This window comes from Panthera uncia, chromosome B1 (assembly GCF_023721935.1).
Source record: "Panthera uncia isolate 11264 chromosome B1, Puncia_PCG_1.0, whole genome shotgun sequence".
In the NCBI taxonomy this organism is placed as follows: domain Eukaryota; kingdom Metazoa; phylum Chordata; class Mammalia; order Carnivora; family Felidae; genus Panthera; species Panthera uncia.
In genome coordinates, this window is record NC_064811.1 from 122482217 (window position 1) to 122507283 (window position 25067).

The 25067-nt window shown below is 37.1% G+C and overlaps 1 protein-coding gene and 1 long non-coding RNA gene across 2 annotated transcripts in view; one reads left to right on the top strand and one right to left on the bottom strand.

The window, feature by feature from the left end:
• The window catches only part of EDNRA (endothelin receptor type A), a 57011-nt gene that overhangs the window by 19506 nt on the left and 12438 nt on the right, over positions 1-25067 (top strand). The window contains exons 2-3 of the mRNA XM_049632256.1: positions 9301-9428; positions 24116-24314. Of these exons, the coding sequence (XP_049488213.1) occupies positions 9301-9428; positions 24116-24314 (327 nt within the window). The remainder of the gene's footprint in view (positions 1-9300; positions 9429-24115; positions 24315-25067) is intronic.
• Positions 20241-25067, bottom strand: part of LOC125923740 (uncharacterized) — a 97892-nt gene continuing 93065 nt past the window's right edge. The window contains exons 4-5 of the long non-coding RNA XR_007458148.1: positions 22278-22346; positions 20241-20412 (exon numbers count right to left, since the gene is read on the bottom strand). This is a non-coding gene — a long non-coding RNA (uncharacterized LOC125923740). The remainder of the gene's footprint in view (positions 20413-22277; positions 22347-25067) is intronic.

The following is a 25067-nucleotide window of genomic DNA, read 5'->3' on the forward strand; positions in this document are numbered from 1 at the left end:
CTCTAAGTAATCAAGTCTAGAAAAAGAATCTTGATGTCACTGTAGGCTAATTACATTAGATTCCAAATTTATATGTTTTCTGTTCTAGGTAGCACTAAAAATAAACAAAATGCTTACACTAGAGATACAGCACATATCAAATATCAAGATTAGAAGCAAAACTAGCTTATAATCTATTGGTCTTGACTAGTACAACCTAATGTTATATCATTTCCAACTAACTATAAGTAAGACAAAATAATAATCAAACTCATTTTCAAAACTTTTTTAAAAGCCCTAATTTTATACTACTATTTATAACAGACCCTTGACTGGAAGCTTAAAATAGCTACTTGCCTACTATTTTTTCCTGCATTTTATATATAGTCAGGATTATATTTAAAATATGATGCTTATAGCTCACTGACAAGTGTACTGTATATTTTAACTTTTCCCTAGAGAGTAATAAAGTATTGTTGATTCATTCAAGGTAAATAAATAGTTTCAATGCTTTAATCTATGGGATTCCACAGGGTTTGACATCCTTAATCCTTTTGGATAGAAAAAAAAAAGGCAAAAGGACTAAAACAGTTTGATTGGAAAAATAAAAGAGAATTTGGAAAAAATATGTAAAATGAAGGGAAAGATTAAGCTAAGATTAGGGATAAATTGAGTTGATAATAGTTTTGGAGAAACCAGTTATATATGGAGTTTTGATGTGAAAAAAAAAATCACACAATTTCTGAGCAGGCAGAGAATTTAGAGATAAGAAATGTTGCACCAGAACTAGATTATTCAGCAGAGGAGGGAAGCAAGCCCAAAGATTTCTGACAGGGCTGAAGCTGGAAGTCAGGATTTCCAACTTCCCCTTTAGGATGTTCCATTCTTCTCTCTTCCCATTAAATATGACTTTTACGGTTTTAATACTCTCTATACCACACGTAGCACTTCCCAGAAGACAGCCAAGCTTCTAAAACTTTAATGGCAAATTGTTAAAATGCATGTCATTCGTATGTGAAGTATTATTACATGACTGGTAATTCGGACATCTTAGGTATGTCTTCCTCTTTCACTTTATGTGTCAGCTACTGGAAATCTTGAAGTTTTATTGTCTAATGAATTTCTTTTATTAAATATTTAAAATCACCTGAACCTCTTGTACTGTAACATGTCAGCTTCAGCATCAACTTTTTTCCTCCCAAAGACACAAGAGTACCATTTCTTCATGCTGCATACCGTACATTAGGTGGGCCATTGTTTCCGTCTACACATAGGATAATTTCTTATGACCACATGTCATACTTTACAATGAAGAACTAACTCCAGTGCTTAAGATTTTGAAAAATAATCATGAATGACATGAAATCATTAAATAAGCTGCATGCCTTCAAATATGCTATTGGTTTTCCCTTTTTCCTACTTATCACCAATTCTTGATAAGTCTTTTGTAGCTACTCCCTAAATCTGTATGTGGAGATCTCTACCAGTTTGTTTTGTTTTGCTTTGTTCTGCTTTGGTTTTGCCTGCAGCTTTCTTTTAAACAAGTACCGGCATGTACTTGCATAGAGACTGCTGATTAAAAGAAATAATAAAACATTTTCATTAGGTTTTGTGCCTTGTTTTGTGTCCAGGTCAGAGCACTTATGGGCTATAATTAACTATGCTTGCACTTTGTTACAAGAAAATGTAAGTCTCCACTCATAACACATGTGTGAAATCTTTTCTCCAGTCAGGAAAAGCTAGGGATCATTTTTTCCAACATAAATCTTCTCTCTGTTATGAATTAAATCTTAAAGTGTTGGCACGTATATTTGGCACTAACGTGTGTACTTTTGATATTGAGTCCTTCTAATGTTCCTCCTTTAAAGAATTTTAATTCTTCTCCATCATTCTCCATAATTATCCTTTGGTTTTACCCATGCAAAATGAGTAGAAGTCTCAAGGCCCCTGCTTCTAGACTGGTATCCTTACAGCAAACAGAGTTATTCAAAAGAGACATTTCTTTTCATTCCAACCTCCAGGTAACTGAGGCTGTTGAGGATAGGAAGCCCATGTCTTGGGGGAACCATCTTTCTTCTAAGGAAAAACCTTCGTGACTTTGGAACTCTGGTTTCAAAAAGCATTTTTCCTCTTCCCCGCCCCCACCCTCCTCCACCTGGTTGTTGTTAACAGCTATGTATCTCAGATTCTAAAAAAGTTATGACTTCAGCAAAAACGGAAACACTGAATATTCAACAGTGTAAGATACAGACAGCGAGGAGTAGCAACAATCCCATGTTTCCCATGGAAGTGCAGAATAGTGGGAACAGTCTCTCATGGGAACTAACATTTATGATCTGTGACAGGCCAGGCCCTGTTCTAAGTGCTTTGTGTGGATTAGTTCATTTCATACTCACATGCACCACATGGCATAGATTCTCTTTTCATGTCCGGTTTTCTCTGAGGCCACAGTTAACTTGTCTAAATTATGCCAGGCTCAGTTTCCAGAGCCTGTTTTCTCTGTCATGGTGCCATACCACCGTCTCCTTCTGTTGAGCTCCCACAGAACGTTGCTTACAGCTCCTTTAGGAACTATTATGTCTGTTCATCTTCCAGGTAATAATTTCCTTGAGAATGAGGTCTTTTGAGCTTGTGTCATCTTCCAGCACTCTGCAGCTGGTGACCTGGATGATCCTTCTTCACATTCTCGTGGAAAAACAGGACAAAACGTAGAGACTGATAATGATAGGCCATGCAAATATCTCACATTTCCAGATACTTACTTCTGCTAATCCCTCTGTATGGATCGTCTCTTCTGTTGCCCACAGTAATCCCCTGACATAGCTGCCATCACTGTCTTCATTTTCTAGAGGAAGGAACTGAGAAGCAGTGAAGTTAATCAACATGTCAACATCACACAGGAACATAGCAGAGGCTTAAGTCCAAGGAGAGCTTCAGGGCCCACGCTCTTAACTGCTCTGCCAAGCCACTTGCTTTAATTAGAAGTGCTTCTCCATCCCCCTTGGTCACTGAGGGCACCCAGCACCAGAATTGAGAACATTTATGGAGTTGCTGCTATGCTCTGCATTTGTCATACGCTTCAAGTTTGGGGCTGGTCAGGAGGCAAGAGGAGCCTGTCAAAGGAATATGTGTATGGATAGAGCAGAGGCCATGGATTTTACTTCATTTATCTATGTGAAAACTCTGCCTCAACCCTGAAGCAATTAAAACATAAAGGAAAAGAAAACTCCATGCTCAGTCATGCAGTGATTTATTTTATTGCATCTGATTTGAGATTTGCAACAGAGAGCATGTTTTCATTAAAGACCTTTCCTGGGCATTACAGGCATTATAATTAACTCAGTCTGTGCTATTGGAAGATATTCTTGTTTACTACAGATTCAACTATTCAACTTCTGCATCCCAGCCCCTCCCCCAGCAAGAAAGAAAACCGTAGGACCTCACGTTTTCAACACTGGTACCTGGTCCATCGTGTTCAATTCCAAGTGACACTACAATAATTCATGTTGAGGAGAGGAGAATATTTAATTTGATATTTTCAGCTACAATAGACTGTGTTCATAAATCCCTCGCTCCTGTCTAGAATGGGTGGAGTGGTGTGAAGGGAGGAAAAGTATCCCTCAGCCGCACCGGATGGGCTGGAAGGAAAATTAGCACACAGAACAATGTGCCCCTGGTTTTATTTATCCCATTATTAAGAAGTCATGACAATAACAAAAGTAATGTCCAAATAATAGCATTAAATGGCAGGAGATAACATCAGGAATAGATAAAGAGGGGTAAATTCATTTCTGTTATCCTTGTTTTCATTAAGTTGTGCATAAATGGGACATTTCCATGTATGATTACAAATTATAGCAGTCCAAAGTAACTAATGTTTATGTAGTGCAGATTCAGTTTCAGAATTCTTTCACATGCATTGTTCTTATTGAGCCTCCGAGATGGTCATCATATCATTGTTGGAGGAATGCGAACCACCCCATTTAACAAATACAGAAATGAGACTTACAGGGGTTTACCCAAGGTCACACAGGAAGAGGTAGATCTCAGACTTGAACCTGAGTCTTCTGAGTTCACAACCTAAGTTGAATTTAGGGGAAAAACAGCCTTTTTCGGTAGCGCCAAGCTGATGAGGTCTGAAACATTAGGCTACAACATGAGGGTCTTGCATAACAGTCAAGCCACCTGGTACTGAACTGTACTTTTACGTACTGATGCCTTTAGGGACTACTGGGGTGAAGGAGCAGTGGGATGCTGTCCCTAAGCTACTGTGATTTTTTAATTTCGTATGTTTATGTTATAAACTATTTCTGCTCCTCCCCTATCTGGCTGTCAGCTGTCAGTTTTTGTTGATCACCGTGCTTCTAGAGCAGTGGTTCCCCAAGTTTGGTTGATGGAACAGCACTATCAGCATCACCTAGGAACTCATGAGCAATGCAAATGCTAGGTATCAACTGTACTTCAATAAAAAAATAAAAGAAATAAAATAATAAAAAAAAGAAACGTAAATTCTCAGGCCTCATCTCAGACCTACTGAATCAAAAAGCTCTGGGAATAGAGCCCAGCAATCTGGTTTAACGAGCCCTCCAGGTAATTCTGATGCTTTGAAAGCTTGAGAACCACTACACTAAGCAATGATTCTCAAACTTGGCTGTACATTGGAATCACCTGGGAGCTTTAAAAACTACTGAGGCTTGTGTCCCAACCCCAAAGATTCTGGCTTATTGGTCTATAATATGGTTTTCAACCTTAGCACTATAGGCATTGCGTGCTGGATAATGATTCACTGGGGAGGCCTATTCTCTACCAGCTAGATGTTAGTAGCCTCTGTCCTCCAACACAATTGTAATTACCAAAAATGTCTCCAGAAATTGCCAAATGTCCTCTGGGGGCCAAATTGCCTCAAGATGAGAAGTACTAGTCTAGGGGCATGGCCCAGGTACTGGGATTCTTAAAAGCTCCCTAAATCATTCTAATGTACAGGCAAGACTGACAACTATTACTCTGGAGAGTTCCCAGTAGTGAGGAGCTCTGGATGTGCAGTGGACTAAGGAACTATAAAAGCTAAACTTTATAGCATTGAGTATAAAGAAAGAATAAATCAACCTGCAGTGAAGAGTCCAGCAGTTTGCCTGTAAGTAAAGTACATGAGCTCTAGGGCATAAATTTCACGTCAACCAATGGGCTTCTTACATTTTTGCTAACTTTCTGTTTGTTATGTTCCAGAAAACTGACATAAACAGGTACATTGCACATAACTAAAACATCCCAACACAGTAGACGTTGCTTTGTACTAAATATAGTGGTGGACAGAGATCCTGCTTTTGGATCTAGTCGTTCTAAAAACAGGGTGCTTATGAGCATACCTTGTGGTACAAGTCCTTAGGTAAATCTGGTTTTGACAGGCTAAAAATGCAGCCTGTCAATTTTATATTGACTTTGACATAATCCAAATCAACCACACACATACATACATATACATTCATATTCAATGTATACATTCTTTTCTGCCATTTTAGAGGTATTTGAGTTTTCAGGTGATGATCAGGGACTTTAACAACATATATTTCAACTGTAGAAAATCCCCCAGGCTAGAATCAAGGAAAGGATCCTTCAGTAAAATCCATACCCAGCAGATTGCCCTCTGCTCCTTCAGCGATTGTTCTGTGGTGTTCCTCTGTATCCCCTTGAGAATGAGATTAGACCATGGGACGCACATCATGTTCAAGTGTCTGCTCTGTGGCTCTTATCAGGCTGGATAGTCTCATCACAGCCCAGACTGAGAGGTCTCCAAGCACAGAGTTTCTGACAGTTCCTGTTTAACCTGAAGTCTTAAATAAAACAGTATTCTCCCACTTCCTCAAACGACTCATTCACAGGTGTGTGGTTTCTTTCAACGTGAGGAATGGAAATACTACACTGGGATGCTGATAAACAACTTTTAAGTAGAAAGTAAATTACAAGATGGATGTATTTTCAGGGCAAAAGTGGTACTAATTTCAAAATATGAATATATTGGCTTCAGTTAATGAGTTGGGATTATTAATTCATTCAACACCTACTATGTGCTAGGACCTGTGTGATGTCCTTGGAAGTTATAAATATGAGGGTTACATAATAGCATAGGCCCTTATATGGCAAAAATAAGCTATGACTGCCCCAAGGTGCCCAGTTAACCCTTGAACCAATCTAACTTGTCTGTCAGACTAGTTTGGTTTTTCTTTCAATGAAGTGATAGTAGCTTGTTAACATTAATGAAATCAACCAGTTCTTTTGCTCTATAAGATTTATCTTATACAGTTGCCTATCTTTTCCTATCCTAGTCTAAATTCTTTCATGGATATGCTTTTAAAAATCCAAACCTTTTAATTAGACAATAGAACTGCTTACCAGAAAAGTAGGCAAAAAAGATCATAAAAGACTGTTAAAAGGTATTATTTCCATATGTTCCCACTTTGTTTTTAAGGGCATAGGAAGTTTTCTGGAAGAAAACACACTTAACAATTAACAATGGATGCCTTTGGGCAGGGATTTTAGGGGCCTTGATTTTAAGGGAGACTTGCTTTTCATTACATGTTTTTATACAGCTTTTTACCATTTTAAATCTTGTGTTTTTAATTTTAAATGCTAGTAAATAACAGAAAGGATGCATTCCCAGCAGTCTTTCAGAAGTTCCAAAATATTTCTTCTAAATAAGAGAAAAATAGGTGAGCTACACTCTATGCCTCTTTGATTCCCTCTTTTTTTTTTCTTTTTTTGTATATGCTTTATTGCTAAAACAGAGTGATCTGAGACTTGGAATGTAAAATTACCCCCACACTAGTTCCATGAAGAAAGAGATTAATAAACAGAACCTGTTTGAGATTGGGTAGTTAATGGGGGCCTCTTTGAGGAAGCCACCTTTAATCAGAAAAGGAAGAAGTTGCCGCAGGCAGTGGCCTAATTTCCCCTGGCTACATTAGGACAGTTACTTTCCATACATTCTCTCAGAATGAAGTGGATATAGGTTTTAGAAGTCTCCCTGTGATTGTCCGGAAATTTCCTCCAACGATTTCTTTCATTTCCCTTTGTCTTTAATTCCCAAGAAGAATCAAGTTCCACTCCAGGAGAAAAGAAAAGATGACAACATACATAACAAAGCATCTCCTTATGTCAAAGAAAGACAATTCTATGATCTCTTTGGTGCCCACCAATTCTATAGTATCTTTCCCTTCAGTCCTTCCTCTATATCTACCCCCATCTGGCAAGCATGAAAAAGGAAAAAACTCAAGGGCCAGAAAGAATACATGCTCAGTTGTGTTTTTTTCTGTATCATTTTTCTTAGCACTTGTCATTTATTCCCTCACAGGACCTCAGAGTCTCCCTTGTTAAGCAAGAATCATCCTTTTCTCTGATTATTGGATGTGTGAATTGGGAAATCCATCTATGTGGATTTCAGGATCCTCTGTTTCTGAAATGAACCAACTGTAACAGCTAAATTACTCCAAAGCATATCCTATAACAATCCCTACACATTTCATTTACATCTCTGTAATACTTCAGTGGAGAATTACACTTGTAGGACAAAATACTAAACTCTCTATAAAAAGTAGTTTTCAGGTTTTCTTTTCTTTATAGGGGAAGAGTCATCTCAGAAATAGTGTTTTGTGTCTTGCATCAGCATTAACAACCAGCAGTCAGCAATGGTATAATATTTGTTAGCTTCATGAAAACTGTCAGAGTTTAGGGCAATGTTTCTGTGAAGAGCCCATCACTTGTTCTTGGACAAAAAGTTTATGTGGAAATTCTAAGAAGACACCCACCAAGACTGATCAGAATGCAAGGAAAAAGAGATGAGAGGCAAAATTGGATTAAGGACAAGGTCCTTTCAACAAACTATTCAAAAGAAAAGGAAATGTGTTTTAAGTGTTTAAGAGAGAATTTCTGGAATAAGTCATACAAGGTCTTAGCCATAAAAACAGGATTTTAGGGGTGCCTCAGTGTCTCAGTCTGTTGAGTGTCCTACTGTCACTTTCAATTCAGGTCATGATCCCAGGGTCGGGAGATCAAGCTCTGTGTCTGGCTCTGTGCTGAGTGTGGAGCCTGCTTGTGATTCTCTCTCTCCCCCTGCCCCTCCCCCGCACTTATGCTTGCGTGCATGTGCTCTTGAAGAAGAAGAAGAAGAAGAAGAAGAAGAAGAAGAAGAGGAAGAAGATTTTAGAGTGCCCTATATTACTAAATTCAAAATGAGTATCATGTTAATGGCCACATTGACCATGAAATTAAGCCTTACATAGTCTTTTAGAAATGACAGAACAGAAATTCAAAGCTCAACTCAGAGTTACTAAAGCAATAGGTACTTTGCAAAAAAAAGAGAAAAAAGCCCCATTTATCAAGTTAGTAGGATAGTGTTTCCTAATGAGTGGAGTAGGTTTCAATTCTGAGTTACTAAGCAAAAATTAGAAGGGAAATCAATACCATTTTTACTCTTGAAAAGACATCAAGTATTCAGCAGGGACTTCCCTTTTAGGTAGCTGAGCTATTATTCAAGCCCATGCTTTGGGTATAATGCCTAATTAGATAAATATCAGCAACTCACAGGGGACTTTATATTATTGCTACTTACCGCAGCCACTAGAGGGTATCCATCCTTTCCTTCCAACAAAGGTTTTAAATTGTCAACATAGAAGAATAGATTTGCCTGCAAATGCCACAAACAGATCATAGTAACCACCTTTCTCCATATGATAAAGGGAAGTTTAAGCCTAAATAAAGAAAGGCCACTTGTGGCACACTTAGTGAAACAGAATCAGCCCTGTAAACTAAATTCAAAATGACTTTAGGGTGTTAACCAGCTAACAAGTCAGTGCATCCTAAACCACTTCCTTCTCCCAGGATTCTCCATAACCTCGCATTCAGAGCCTTTGCTGCTTGTCTGGAGATAACATAATCTTCCAGCGCTGCTACTTGAAAACAAGCTTTACTCACAGTTTAATAAAAATAGGTAAGAGATGACTGCCTGCTTGTCATTCAAGCTGTCACCCAAACCCTAACCTTTTGCTACTCTTTGAAAAGTAGGCAGTATGACTACTTCACATAAGATCAAAGGTTCATCTCTTCTATTATTGTATTTATCATTCTCAACATTTTCCCAGATAAAAAAAAATGCTACAGCTTTAAAATATATTTTTTTAATGATAATAATACTCTATCGCTGCCATGCTAACTGGAAAGCATAATGAATAATGAAATTTAGAAGTTTGGAAGATCATTAGATATGTAAGTGTCCATGTATTCCATGCCAGCTCTGTCATTTCTTACCATGGTGTCTCCTTTTTTCAGCTGCTGGCTGGGCGCTGGCCTTTTGATCACAATGACTTTGGCGTATTTCTTTGCAAGCTGTTCCCCTTTTTGCAGAAGTCCTCGGTGGGGATCACCGTCCTCAATCTCTGCGCTCTCAGTGTTGACAGGTAATGTGGTTCTTGCCCTCTACTCTTGTTACATTTAGAAAAACATTTTCTCAAAAAGAAGACAAAAAGCCTTGAGAGTTGGTGGCCAGGACAGTTGTTAATTAAAATATCAATAATTAAAGTGAATTAAAATATCAACAATCTTGCCCTACTGTTGAGAATTGCTTTACACATTTGCTGGTTATTAGCCATCTTTAGTGCAGGGGATTTGTATTTAGAGCATTTTGCCACTTATAGCTATTTAGTACCCTATGGCAACAAAGGAAAAATGAACATATTAGATGGAAGGAACTTTGGAAAAGGAGATTTTTGGACATGCAAATCCTATATTTTCAATGGTAGATTTCTCATTAGAAAAAAGAAGATACCATTCGATTATATTTATAATGCTTGATTACTTGAGCTGAGTGGTGAGTACATAATGTTGTTTTATTCTTCTTCTGTGTTTCTTTGAATGCCTGAAATGTTTCATAATTTTTTAATGTTATTTTTTAATGTTTATTCATTTTTGAAAGACAGAGAGAGACAGAGCACAAGCAGGGGTGGGGCAGAGAGAAAGGGGACACAGAATCTGAAGCAGGCTCCAGGCTCTGAGCTGTCAGCACAGAGCCTAATGTGGGGCTCGAACCCACGTGAGATCATGACATGAGTTGAAGTCGGACATCTAACCGAATGAGCCACCCAGGTGCCCCTGGAATGTTTCATAATTTTTTTAAAAAGGGGCAACAACAGAAGCACTCCTTGATCAGATTCTGAAAAACCCATCAAGTATATCTTTCTGGAATTCTCCTCAAACATGGATGTTAAGACTTCTCTAAAGGAGTACTTCTAGATGGTATTTTCTTTACCGTCTAATTTTCAAAGCAGGATCTATAAAAAGTGATGTTAGGAACTTTATAATACATTCTATGGAGTCCTTTTATATTGAATATTATCCTATGCAAATGTTCTTTAATGACCTATTTAATTTAGAAGAGGTTTCTATTTTTTCTGTCTCACACTCTGGTAATAATTCTATCAGAGCACCTGAGTCCCATCATTATAGACATAAAAGACTCACTTTCTTAAAGAACATTTAAGTTTTTACAGATATCCTGTTATTTGTCATTTGCAATTAATTTCGGGGACCAAACTGTTATTGATAAAACATAAAAAATACTCGTTCCATTAGGAGTTGAAAATTATAATGGTATTCTTATTATAAATTTAAGCCTGTAATAACTGTGAAACACAAACCAAAATGTTTAGTAGTGTTATTAAAAATAAATGTATTGCGGGGAGCCTGGGTGGCTCAGTCGGTTAAGCGTCCAACTTCTGCTCAGGTCATGATCTCGCAGTTCATGGGTTTGAGCCCCATGTGGGGCTCTGCGCTGATAGCTCAGAGCCTGGAGCCTGCTTTGGATTCTGTGTCTCCCTCTCTCTCTCTTTCTGAACCTCCCCTGCTTGTGCTCTGTCTCTCTAAAATAAATAAATATTATAAATAAATAAATAAATAAATAAATATAAATGTCTTGCAAAAAAATGTAATGCTGAAATTAAAACACAAAAATTCTTTTAGTAGTTTAAAACATAGTGATGTGTTTGACAAAAATGCTGCTACAGCAATGGTAAACACAAAGATCAGAGATCACTTCTCCCTTATTAGTAGGATTCTCAGTAATTTCTAAGAAAACCTGAGGTCTATGTAGTTTTCTTCTGCATCATATCAGACATTAAGGGCTGCAGTATTAAAACATTTAGATGGTGCAGGTGGCCACTGTATCACTTCCACCTGACTAAATAATAGACTGTGCTACTTGTGGCCATCTCCTAAAAAGTTGAGTAAGCATTTATAATCTGGATTTTATTCACTAATGAATTCTCACTCTGCTGCTCCTACCCTAGCATTCCACTAACACCATTTTCCTCTTGTGTCCAAAGTGTCGTACTATCTAAAACTTAAAGCATTTAAATTGTATATGTGACATGACTAATGTAAATTTTCTTGTATTTGTCAAGTTGTATATTTAGAGATATAGCTATATAGTCTTATTACAATATTCAATTAAATTTTTAATTATAATATAACTCTAAAATCCACATGGGGAAAAGATATAAGAAAATAATCATGATAGTTTAAAAAGCAATTATGTTTCCTACGTACATACTCTTCCTATATAATAGTGTTATATGTTATAAAGCTACAGTATTTAAAACAGTGTGGCACGTGCATATAAATATACTGAGAAATAAATGGGAAAGCCAGAAACAGGTGTTACAGTGTATGAGAACATAATACAGGCCGAAATCACTTTTGTAATGGAGAAAGGAAAGATCATCAATAAACAGTGCTATTTAGTCATCTGAGGGAAAAGCATGTTAAAGTCTTATCTTGTATTGTATGTCAATAATAATATTTATAATAATTACCACTTGTTGAGTACTAGTATGTACTGGGCCCTGCTAAAAATACAGAAATTAGTTTACTTAATCCTTACAACACCACCTTGTGATAGTACTGTAATTATCCTCATTTTATAGGTGAGGAGTCTGAGGTTGAAAGAGGTTAACGAAGGCCATTTGGCTACCAAATGTTGGAGGCAGTAATCAAATATAAGTGGTCTGCCTTTTTACCACTATGCTTCAGCATGTAAAAACTCAAGCCATATAGAAGAAAATAGACTAATATCTTTTTGATCACTGGAAAAGGAGGGCTTTGGAACTTAAAAAAGATGGTGTAAATTCTGAATATAATTATTAAAAGGATTTCAGAAGATAAAGTTTGAAAATATGAATATCAAACATTCATAAATTTAAAAAACAAATATAGCAATAAGCTGGGGGAAATATTTGCAGCAAATACTTGTAGCAAAAGCTACAACATGTTAATATTCTTGGTAATTAAAGAGGCCATACAGATAGTCATTAAAATCATAAGACTTCCATATAAAAAGAGCACAAATATAAAAATACCAATGAAGAAGTTTGTATGACTAATTAGCATATGAATAATGTTCATGTAATCAAAGAAATTCTAATTAAGAACATGTTTCTTAATATCTGGTGGGAGTAGAGGTTTAAACACCCCTTCAGGGGGGCGCCTGGGTGGCTTAGTTGGTTGGGTGTCCAACTTGGACTGAGGTCATGATCTCACGGTTCATGGGTTTGAGCCCCACATCGGGCTCTGTGCTGACAGCTTAGAGCCTGGAGCCTGTTTTAGATTTTGTGTCTCCCTCTCTCTCTCTCTCTGCCCCTCCCCTGCTTATGCTCTCTCTCTCTCTCTCTCTCTCTCTCTCTCTCTCTCAAAAATAAATAAACATTAAAAAAAATAAAATAAACAGCCCTTCAGGAAGATAAAATCCTATATACACTTTTGCCTTCTAACCTGGTAATTACAATTTTTAGGAGTGATTCTGAGAAAACATTCCAAACAGAGAATTCATGCACAAAAATTTTCTTTACAATATTATTTACAGCAAAATACAGGAATCTTATTGCTCCATGTTAGGCCAATGGAAAGGAGGTTATATATAATTGACATGTACAGGTATATGAATATAAAATTCCTTAAAGGAAACATGATAAATATTATTAGTAGTTATATCTAGGGATGGGGGATAGGTTTTTGTAATGTTCTTCTATGAGTAGGAAAAAAAATCTGAAAGTTTATTTACTTCTATTACCTATTACCCATTTTCCTTATTTATTCTATGCCATTTTATGCATTTTATTTTTTCTCATTTATGCAGCTCATTCCTATGACTGGTGTTCTATATCAAGACTAATTTTCTATGGGCAGGCAGCTCTAAAACACAAGCACATATAGGCACATAAACATGAACACAGAAGTTTGTATACATGGAGAAACACATGTATATGCCCAGCCCAGAGTCTCTTCCATCCCTATTGTTGCCTTTACAAAAACAACATCATATTTGGGAAAAATAGCATTTTATATCAAAATTAAACTTTGTCTCAAAGGCTTTAAAAACAAGGATGATAATGAGTGTTAGGAAAGAGGAATTTAGCATCGTAAAAGAAAACTACACCTCTGAGGAAACATCTAACTAAAAGCCAAAGCTAGATAAGATTAGCATATTACAAAAAAGAATGAGAAATAAAATGAAGACAAGGAGAATTCTTGTTTCCTATAAATAACAAAAATGTTTAAGATATCTAAGTATAATCCCCTGATAAGCATTAATAAAAGAAGAAGCCAAAAGAGAGGAAAGAACTAATCATCAGGGAGGTGCAAATCAAAACCACAATGAGCTATCACCTCACACCTGTCAGAATGACTAGTATCAAAAAGACAAGAAACAATAAGTGTTGGTGAGACTGCAGAGAAAAAGGAACGCTTTTGCACTGTTGGTGGGAATGTAAATTGGTGCAGCCACTCTGGAAAACAAAATTGAAATTCCTCAAAAAACTAAAAATAGAATTACTATATGATCTAGCTATTCCAGTTCTGAGTATTTATCCAAAGAAAATGAAAACACTAATTTGAAAAGATACATGCACCCCTATTTTATTGCAGCATTATTCACAATAGCCAAGATGTGGAAACAATTCAAGTGTCTATCCAGGGATGAATGGATAAAGATGTGGTATATATAAACAATGGAATATTAGTCAGCCATAAAAAAGGATGGATCTTGCCATTTGTGACAACATGGTTGGACTTTGAGGGCATTATGCTAAGTGAAAAAAGTGAGACAGAGAAAGACAAATACTTATGATCTCATTTATATATGGAATCTAAAAAACAAAACCAGCAAAACAGAAAAAAAATAAGCTTAGAGATACAGAGAACAAATTGGTGATTGCCAATGGGCAGTAGGGGTGAGGGTGAAATGGGTGCAGAGGGTCCAAATTATTTCACAACTTCCAGTTATAAAAGAAATAAGTCATGGGGATGTGATGTACAGCATGATGACTGTAGTTAATACTGTGATGCATATTTGGACATTGCTAAGGGAGAAAATCTCAAAAGTCCTCATCATACACACACACAATCCTATAACTGTGTGTGGCGATAGATGTTAATTAGACTTATTGTGGTGATCATTTCACAATTTATACAAATATTGCATCATTATGTTGCATACCTGAAACTAATATAATGTTTTATGTCAATTATACCTCCATAGAAATAAATAAATGTTTCACTGTCATCCTTGTGATTTATTTCCTTGTTACAAAATTTAGAGTCTTTTTGTGAATAGTGTTATGTGGCATGGTTTAGTGGTCCCTTTTATATTTTATATAAGTCTATGTCATAAGTTTTTTGTTGATGAAAATATTGTAAGGTACTTATCCCCTAGTGACATACTGTATAATAAATTATCCTAGATTGAGAAGCATAATTCATAATTTAGTTCAGCAGGGGCTCAGGCAGGAATGAGGTGATGGACAGACATGATGAATAAGGCCTGGCTGCTGTCCCTTAGGAGTCTTCACGCTTGTGAAGATGGCAACCTGGAGACATGAGAGAATGAAATATTTGATGAAGGTATTTAGGCTATGGGATTCCTAAATCACCTAAATCATCAAAACCCTGCCTTCCTTCCCAACTTCACATTGTTCTGCCCTCTCTTTCTTCCTTGAGGGAATCTCAGGGAACCATTTTGCACAGCTTCGTTCTCCCCAATAGAAACTCTACCTCTGAAGGGGGTGGACGGTGGGGAGAAGGTGTGGGATCACCTCACCTTACCACTTCCTCCCCACTCCCATCTCAGGCATGGAGAAAAATGAAATAAATGTTCCATCACAAATGATCAGTTGTATATCAAATAAAATGTTCTTGGTTAAAAAAAGAAAAAAAATGACATCAGACATCTATTTCATTAAGACTTGGGCTCAGTTTCAGATCAAGATCATGAACCATTTAAAATTCCACTCCCACAAAAATCTGCCTTAACCTAGGAGATTTTCCTTGGTAATAAATGCTTTGTTCCCTGGGTCCTTTCTTTATTATTTTTGCATTTCATTTGGTACTGACTCTAAGTTTTGGGATCTGAATATAGGGAATCTCTTTTGACATTTCTATTTCAAAAGCTTTCACACTAGAGAATGAATCATTCGCACTTAATTCCAGAAGATAAGATACTATTTGCTTTGAGTCTCGATTTGGTTGCATTATATTCTACTAAAAATTAAAAAAAAATCCTTCTTTAAGAAAATAAAAATAAAACAAGAAGTAAAAAGAGGGAAATTGGAATCTATTACAAAACAATTTACAGTTTGGGAATCCCTGCTTTCCTCTTATGAACTGAATCAAATTTATGGCTCAGGAAGAGTTCCCATTCTTTTCTAAATATATTTTAAATAAACAGTAATGAGAGGAACAACATATTCAAGTTCTGTACAATTTCTTTTTTTTTCTTCTTTGGGAAGACAATATAATAAAGAACGTATTTCACAAGTTGATTTACAGATTTAATAATTTATAATTTACAGATACAGTAAGAAAGGAAATGTTTTCCCACAACAATGAATAATAAAATGAAAACAACTGGATGAGAAAGATACTTGTAACTGATGTTTATGAACAGAAATTTTAGCCCAAAAATATGTATGCAAGAGAGATATTGGTTAATAAAGGCAACAGCTACTTTCTAGTGGAAGCATGGTTAAAGAATATGAATGTATGGTTATGTAAGAAGAACTATATCAAATGTTATTCAAAAGTTAAGCTTCCAGAAGAATTTCAAATTTTGTGAATTAGAGCAGCAATGAGGTGTCATCTTAACTATAATTAGTAAAAATAAATCAATTTATTTATTTTATTTTATTTTTTATTTTTTTTAAATTTACATCCAAATTAGTTAGCGTATGGTGAAACAATGATTTCAGGAGTAGATTCCTGAATGCCCCTTACCCATTTAGCCCATCCCCCATGCCCACAATGCCTCCAGCAACCCTCAGTTTGTTCTCCATATTTATGAGTCTCTTCTGTTTTGTCCCCATCCCTGTTTTTATATTATTTTTGTTTCCCTGTGTACAATGTCTTTTAAAAAAAATGTTTATTTATTTTGAGAGAGACAGCAGGCGTGCGAGTAGGGGAGGGGAAGAGAGAGAGAGGGAGAGAGAGAATCCCAAGCAGGCTCCACAGAGCCCAACACTGGGCTTTATCCCACAAACTATGAGATCATGACCTGAGCCAAAAATCAAGAGTCAGATCCTTAACTGACTGAGGTTACCCAGCAGCCCCTGTACGATTTATTACTTTAATCGATTATTCAATGAATACAGAAAACTGAAAGATGAAAGAAAAAAATCTACCTTTCTCACTATCAGCTTTCAATCTGCAGAGGATAAACAAGAGAGTAAGAAGAAGCCCATAACTTGCCCCAGAAAGGATGAGCCTTCATGGTTAATATCAACTATGGACCTGTCTTAGCTCTACCTTTTCACTAATTCCTCTTCAAATCTAGCTCTTATTGGGGCGCCTGGGTGGCGCAGTCGGTTAAGCATCTGACTTCAGCCAGGTCACGATCTTGCGGTCCGTGAGTTCGAGCCCCGCGTCAGGCTCTGGGCTGATGGCTCGGAGCCTGGAGCCTGTTTCCGATTCTGTGTCTCCCTCTCTCTCTGACCCTCCCCCATTCATGCTCTGTCTCTCTCTGTCCCAAAAATAAATAAAAAACGTTGAAAAAAAAAATTTTTTTTTAAAAATCTAGCTCTTATTGATTTTTACTTTGCATCCTTAGTCACTTAAGAAAAAGAAAACCAGAATTTCAGAAAAAGACTGAGGAAATTTAGAAACAACTTTGACCCCTCTTCAGATTTATCAGTGAACATTTTTTTTAATGCTAAGGTAGTGTACTCTTAACACCAGCCATTACCAATAATTAAAATAGGTGTTTTTGTATGCCATAAGTGACAAATTTCAGATGTTACTTTGAGTTTGTTTGAGGGGAAAAAAGAGGGGGCAGGGAAGGGAAGAGGGATTCAATGCTGTTCTTTGTAAAGTTAACTGTCTTGTTTAAAGTGGAAGATGACAGGGTCAGACCAGTAAAAGGGTCTGGGTACAGATCCAACTTGTAGTTAAAAATTGCCTGTGGAAGGAGATTGTAAAAAGATAAAACTCTTTTAACAACTGCTCCAGGAGTGATGTATAATTAGATACCTGGAAAAGTTGCAGAGACCTAGTTATAAGGCAGTTTTGTTTCATAAGCCTCAAACTCAAAAGCCAATGTCAGTTCTTCATCCCAGCATTTTACATAATTGCTCAGTGGTCTCTATGATGTTCCCAAAGGTTTGTCCTAAGTCAAAACATGAAAGTGGTTTTCTGGAAAACCGTTTTTATTTAGACCTTGGACTTGGTTTCTCCTTATTCTTCTGCTGTTCTGATTGTCCTTTGCTGCATGACAATAGGGAAGACATGTAAGAAGAGCCAGAGCCAGAAGAGGGAACCCAGGGACCAGACACAGACAAAGCCAAATGCTGACCATAGAGCATCTGGCTCTATATTTGGGGGTCTGTTCCCCATTGCACATAGTTATTTGTTCTTTTATCTTAATTCTATTGATAAGATCAAGTGACTGGATAATTTTGCTAGCTTACTTTTCTTTTTTTGTTTTGTTTTGTTTTTATTTTTGAGAGAGAGAGACAGAGCACCAACAGGGGAGGGGCAGAGAGAGAGAGGGAGACACAGAATCTGAAGCAGGCTCCAGGCTCTGAGCTGTTGGCACAGAGCTTGACATGCAGCTCGAACTCACATACTGAGATCATGACCTGAGCTGAAGTCAGACGCTTAACCGACTGAGCCACCCAAGCAACCCAGCTTATTTTTTCTTTGATAACAACCTACCCCAAAACTTAGCAGCTTAAAACAACCACCATTTTATTATTACTTCACCATATGGTGGGGTAGGAATTTGGGCAATTCTTATGCAACTTGTCACTTTGACTGGGGTCTCCTGGTGGATTTCATCTCGTGGCTCAGCTTGTCTCTTGGGTCCAAGATACGTGACTAGCCCTTTGGCAAGAACAAATGGAACTCTGAGCCTAACTCCCTCTCATGTAGTCTAGCACCTCTTAACAAATTCTCTGAGACAGGCCCAGGGCTTCAGGGTGGAGTCGCTGCTCTGCTCGGAAGCCAGGCCTGAAACCCACAAAGCATCCTTCCAGCTCTACTCAGTCGGTCCAAGCAGTCACAGGCCAGCCCAACTGAAAGACTCTGCCGAAGAAGTATGAAAGTACTCACTGCTATCTTTTAATCTACCATGCCTGGTTTCTCTTTAAAATTCTTCCTGCTGAGGAGACTATAGATGCTGGAGAGGATGTGGAGAAACGGGAACCCTCTTGCACTGTTGGTGGGAATGCAAACTGGTGCAGCCACTCTGGAAAACAGTGTGGAGGTTCCTCAAAAAATTAAAAATAGACCTACCCTATGACCCAGCAGTAGCACTGCTAGGAATTTACCCAAGGGATACGGGAGTACTGATGCATAGGGGCACTTGTACTCCAATGTTTATAGCAGCACTCTCAACAATAGCCAAATTGTGGGAAAAGCTTAAATGTCCATCAACTGATGAATGGATAAAGAAATTGTGGTTTATACACACAATGGAGTACTACATGGCAATGAGAAAGAACGAAATATGGCCCTTTGTAGCAACGTGGATGGAGCTGGAGAGTGTGATGCTAAGTGAAATAAGCCATACAGAGAAAGACAGATACCATATGTTTTCACTCTTATGTGGATCCTGAGAAACTTAACAGAAACCCATGCAGGAGGGGAAGAAAAAAAAAAAGAGGTTAGAGTGGGAGAGAACCAAAGCATAAGAGACTCTTAAAAACTGAGAACAAACTGAGGGTTGATGGGGGGTGGGAGGGAGGGGAGGGTAGGTGATGGGCATTGAAGAGGGCATCTTTTGGGATGAGCACTGGATGTTGTATGGAAACCAATTTGACAATAAATTTCATATATTAAAAAAAATAAAATTAAATAAATAAAATAAAATTTAAAAAAAAATTCTTCCTGCTGAAATAAATAAATAAATAAAAATAAAAATAAAATTCTTCCTGCTGGTATTTTGCCTCCAAACCTCTGCATGGAAGTTAGTTTGTCTATCATATAAGATACATAAATCGTAAAGAAACATTACAAATGATTGCATTTGCTGTTAATTAACAATGTGCATAGGTAAGGGTAGAAGTGACACTTACTGGAAGTGGTAACATGGAAGGGAAAATAATAAATTCCAATGTAGACAAGTATCGATAGGCACTTGGTAGAAATTACTGAAGTACTGAAAGTACTTCAGTTACTTTTTCCTTCTCTTGATTCAATAATCCCCCTCAAGATCATTAATCCAGGAAAATCATTCAAAAAGAGAAAAGAAACTATATATACAAACATATTTATAAGTGTGTTATTCACAACCTTGAAACACTAGAATTGATGTGAACTTAGGAGAAATATTTAAGTCAACTGTATCAATATCCAGTTATACTGTGTAGCTATAAATTAATAAATGCCATGCTTCTGTAGAAGCATAAGGCCATTTTTTATCATGAAAAGTAGATAAAGCTAAAAATAAAATTGTAATTGATATGGTTATAATATATATTTAGATTACGCTTGTGAGAATATAAATAGGCAAAGAATAAGAAGAAATAAAAATAGATTTTGTTGAAGTGGTATTTTTTTAATTTGTTTTATTTCATCCTGTTTTAAAGTACATTCAATAATAAATATATTAAAATTTACTTACCATCCCAGGCCATACCTCAAAAATTCAAAAACATGCATTAAATGCCTTTGGCCTTGGAAACATGTAGAAATCTATATATAGACATACACAGTAACAAACATCTTTACATAAATAAAATGCATAATTCATACTTTTATTTTGGCATATCACATGACAGGGTACAAGGTGATGTCGTGGGAAAAGACTCCCCTGGGTGCTGGCAGACCAGAGCCCTAGTCCGGGCTCTCCACATTCACGGGAGATGAGGCAGACGATTAGTAACACTCCAGTCCTCAGGTTCCCAACTGGTAGAACATGAAGGGGAGAAAGATCACCCCAAGAGTCCCTCATGGTTTTTTAATTATTTGCTTCTAGGATTCTAAAAGTATTAGCTTTTTGTTTGTTGTCTGTCAAGGCTGCCTTAAAAAATTAGAAAATGCTCAGAATGTAGTGTGCTTTATTGGCTGATAAAGATAAATGCATGGCCAGGAAACAAAGACATTTACTTCGACAGATATAGATTTGGCACCTATTGTTCTAGGTATCGTGACCAACGTATAAAATATCTGCCCTCATGGCACTTATATTCTAAAGACAAGGGTGGACAGAGACGATAAATAAAATATTTGGTTGGTCACATGGTAGTAAGCGCTATGGAGAAAAATCAATCAGCGTGAGCAGGTCAGGGTAAGTCTGGAGGGGATTCTGGCAATTTCAAACAGGATGTTCAGGGAAGGACCCTATGAAAAGCTACACCTGAGTAAAGTAAAGCAGATGAGGAAGCAGCTCTGAGAACACCAGTAGGCATTCCCACTGGGCTGGAAACTGCTGGGGGATTTGAACCGAGGGATGACATGAGGGACTTACATGTTAACAGGCTCACTTTGGCTGCTATGTTTGGGATAGAATGAAGTAGGACAAAATGGATGAAGGGAGACTAGTTAGGAAGCTACTACAATAATCCAGGTGGGATGGTAACAGGAGAGATGGTGAGATATGGTTGCATTTAGGTGTATCGTGAAGAAAGAGGTCACAGGGTTTGCTAAAGAATTGGATGTGTGATAGCAAAGGGAAAAAGAGGAGTTAAGGCTAACTTCAATTCTGGGCCTGAGATGTTAAGGACTGAAGAGAGGGCAGGGTGGAGGTCATGAAAGGGACCAGGAGTCTGGTTTGGGTAAGTTCAAATGCCTATTAGATTTCGAGTGGCCATATCAGTTAACCAGTTGGAAAGATAAGTCAGGAACTAGAGGCGGGGTCCTCGGTTAGACTTATAAATTTGGGAATTAATTATCAGTATATAGAAATTTTAAATGATGCTAAAGCCATGAGACTGGATCACTAAAAGAAAGTGTGTTGATAGAATAGAAAAGAGGACCAAGGACTAAAGAGGAATCCAATGCTAAGAGTTTGAGAAGTGAGCAGGTTCCAGCCAAGGAGATGAGAAGAAATAGCCAGCCTTATCAGCTGGAGAAAGACCAGGAGAAATGTAGTAGAAGGCAAGAGAAGAAACCATTTCAAAAAGTAGACATCATTTCTGGAATATCAGCTGTTAGTGGTTGAATCTACACTTGCAGATTTTCTATGGCAAGTGAAAATGTCATATGTGTCCACTAGCTCCATTGAAGGATGTTTATAATCACACCTAGTTAGGAGAACATATTTATGGATATGTGTGTTGTATCATTATATTCTAAATAGAAATTATGTTTGGAACATAATTGTTATTTCTTATCTTTCACACCTTTCCCTACCCCCATCATCACAAGTGATTATTTCTAATTAACTCTTACAGTTGTTTTCTCATGTCATGTAAATGTCATCAAAATCAATGTGATTACAAATAAAAAATAGTCTAATTCTCAGTCATGTGGGTTTGCCACACTATACACTAAAAACTACTTCTATTTATTTTAAAATATTGAATTTACATTAGATTATAGACGTGTAATAATTTGAGGACTCATGGCATATTACAAAATGAAGCTGCTTTGTGAATATACTCATCGTAAGAATATGTTGACCACATTTTCCTTCTCAAACCACCTTCTATCTCCAATCCTGCCTAATAAATCTTGCTTCCTTACTTCCTTAGGAGATAAAGCACTTTATTTAAAGCACCTTTCCTGATAGTTGATCTAAGAGAAGGGGAAAAGAAATAGATATAACTCACTGACAGCCTCGGGATATAGACATCCTGTCTCCATTCCTTTTAGCTTTTACTGGACATCAGGCTGCCAGTCTAATAAGGCAACAAAGAAAAGTAAACAGAAATGAAAAGCAAAATAAATAGCAGTCTTTATCCCACTGGAAATAACCATAAATTTAAAAATGCAATCTTGGCTATATCGTAAAAGGATTTTCTTGGTTTGTTTGCATAGCTGTATTTTATTCAATTCTGAACTAATCTGGACTTTTTTTTTTTAAGATTCTTATTGTACATCAATCTTATTTATCCTAAAAATCTTTTGCAAAAAATATTTCTTCAGCAAATTGTGCTATATGTGTGCCATATGGCATCGTCGTGCATACCCAAACTATAAGTTCTAATCTACAGTGGAGAACTAGGTAGCATAATTCCTAAGACCTGTGTTTTCACAGATGTACCTTGTAGATGCACTGAGACAGCACAGTAAATATAAGTGATAAGAGCAATTACGAGTAACGTGTAGTTTGCCTTGGCTTTACTGACAAATCTTTGACATTAAGTCATGTGCCCTACAAGCCCATGTGCACCTGTCCCCAATGCCTTGGTCTGTTTTACAGTCTTCTTCCGGCACTATCTAATGAAAGCTATAAAAAAGAGAATGTTTACTTTCCATTACAACAGCAAAAAAAATTTCAAGAATGAAGCCACAAAAATACCATACCATGTCACAGGTCCCATCTTAATAGTAAGCCTAAAAGTAGTTAGCACCAGACCATCACCTCAGGTCAGAAACACAGACTTTCTGAAACCAAACTTTCTTTAGACTTAACATTGAAATGGGATTACTATCACAAAAAATATTAAAGTAGAAAATAAACAATTTCTTAATGCCAGTTTGTTTTTTGATTGACATGATTGTCCAGTAACATTTATGTTCCACATTTTTCTATGAACCTTTCTTTTCTATTAGATTGTAAACCCTAAAGATTAGGAACCAAGATATCTTTAACTCCACTTTATCTATTGTAGCTCAGGACCATAATGGGAGATAGTCATTCTTTGACTACCAGGTATACAGTGAGAGAAGAAAGGAGAAAATGATCAGCTACCTATGGTCGTATTCATTTAAGGATATCTAGATCCACTTCATAATAATGTTTCAAGTTTCTTTTTTTAATATATAGAGAGGAGTAAGATATTACCTTAACAAGTACCAGCAGCTTTCACTACACCTTCCATCATCCAGTTTTTTCCCTCAGCTTAAAAAACATAGGCACATTTATCTGATGCTGCCCCATTATAAGCCATAACAAGATTTTCCTGAATCCCAAATGAAGACCTCAGACTCAGGCCTTCCAGACACCTGATTCCCAAAGGGGTGGGACTCTTAATTTTTTTTTTTTTTTCAACGTTTTTTATTTATTTTTGGGACAGAGAGAGACAGAGCATGAACGGGGGAGGGGCAGAGAGAGAGGGAGACACAGAATCGGAAACAGGCTCCAGGCTCCGAGCCATCAGCCCAGAGCCTGACGCCGGGCTCGAACTCACGGACCGCGAGATCGTGACCTGGCTGAAGTCGGACGCTTAACCGACTGCGCCACCCAGGCGCCCCCAAAGGGGTGGGACTCTTAATGGTTCCACTTACTTTTCAAATCAGGACTCACAGAAGGGTCCTTATTTTTCACATCAGGACTCACAGAAAGTTCCAGGACTCATTGGAAAGTTCCAGTGATTGGTCACTGGCTAAGGGGAGGATCTTTCTAGCATTTATAATTATTTTTTAAATGAAATAAATTTTAAATTTCCTAACAACTAGGTTCTGCCTCCATTCCCCCCACCCCCACCCTGCTTTTGTTTTTCAGGTACAGAGCAGTTGCCTCCTGGAGTCGTGTCCAGGGAATTGGGATTCCCTTGATCACTGCCATTGAGATCGTCTCCATCTGGATCCTTTCTTTTATCCTGGCTATCCCTGAAGCTATCGGCTTCGTCATGGTGCCCTTTGAATACAGGGGTGAACAGCACAAAACCTGTATGCTCAATGCCACATCAAAATTCATGGAGGTATGGAGAGTTTAAAGGAAATTGGTGAGGAGAGGAGGTCTTCATATATACTTTACCATCGCCAAGACTTGTTGATATTTTTACAATGCCCAGTGTGGCTTACTCTGTTAGTTCAGTCCCATAATTAGAGCAACTATTTTGTTTTCACTCTTATATTAGAGCACAATTGTAGACACAACTCTAGTTTTACCCCAAACAACTCAGAATCTGAACAAACTTACTCAGAAAGATAGATCGGGGGGGGACTATATATATACACAGTGCTATTTGTTTTTATAATAAGTAATACAGCACAGCAATTTCCATCTGATGGGCATGCTAATATGTATTTTATGTTACTTGGGGAAATGCACATTCCTCACACTTTTTTAAAGATAGATTTACTAACTTAAAGTAGGAAGTTATACTTCATGTACTTATATTAGTACAAATTCTATATGTAATATACAAATAACAAATTTGCAGAACCTTTTAAAAAGTGTTTTAGTTCTTTAACAAATTCAGTTGTTGTTTGATATATCTGACCACATTAATGTTTTTTTGAAAAGTTTAATTACATAACTGAGTGTATTGGGAAACATGTTTAAAATGCATATTTCCTTTGCCAAACTAGTCAAATGTGGACTGGGGAGGAAAAGGAGAACCATTTCTCTTAAATCAGCATAATTTAGTGCTTTGATGTAGGTTTCATGCAGCTCAGATTCCACATTTAATCCTTCACAGACATCTCCAGGTATGTTTTCCTAACTTGAA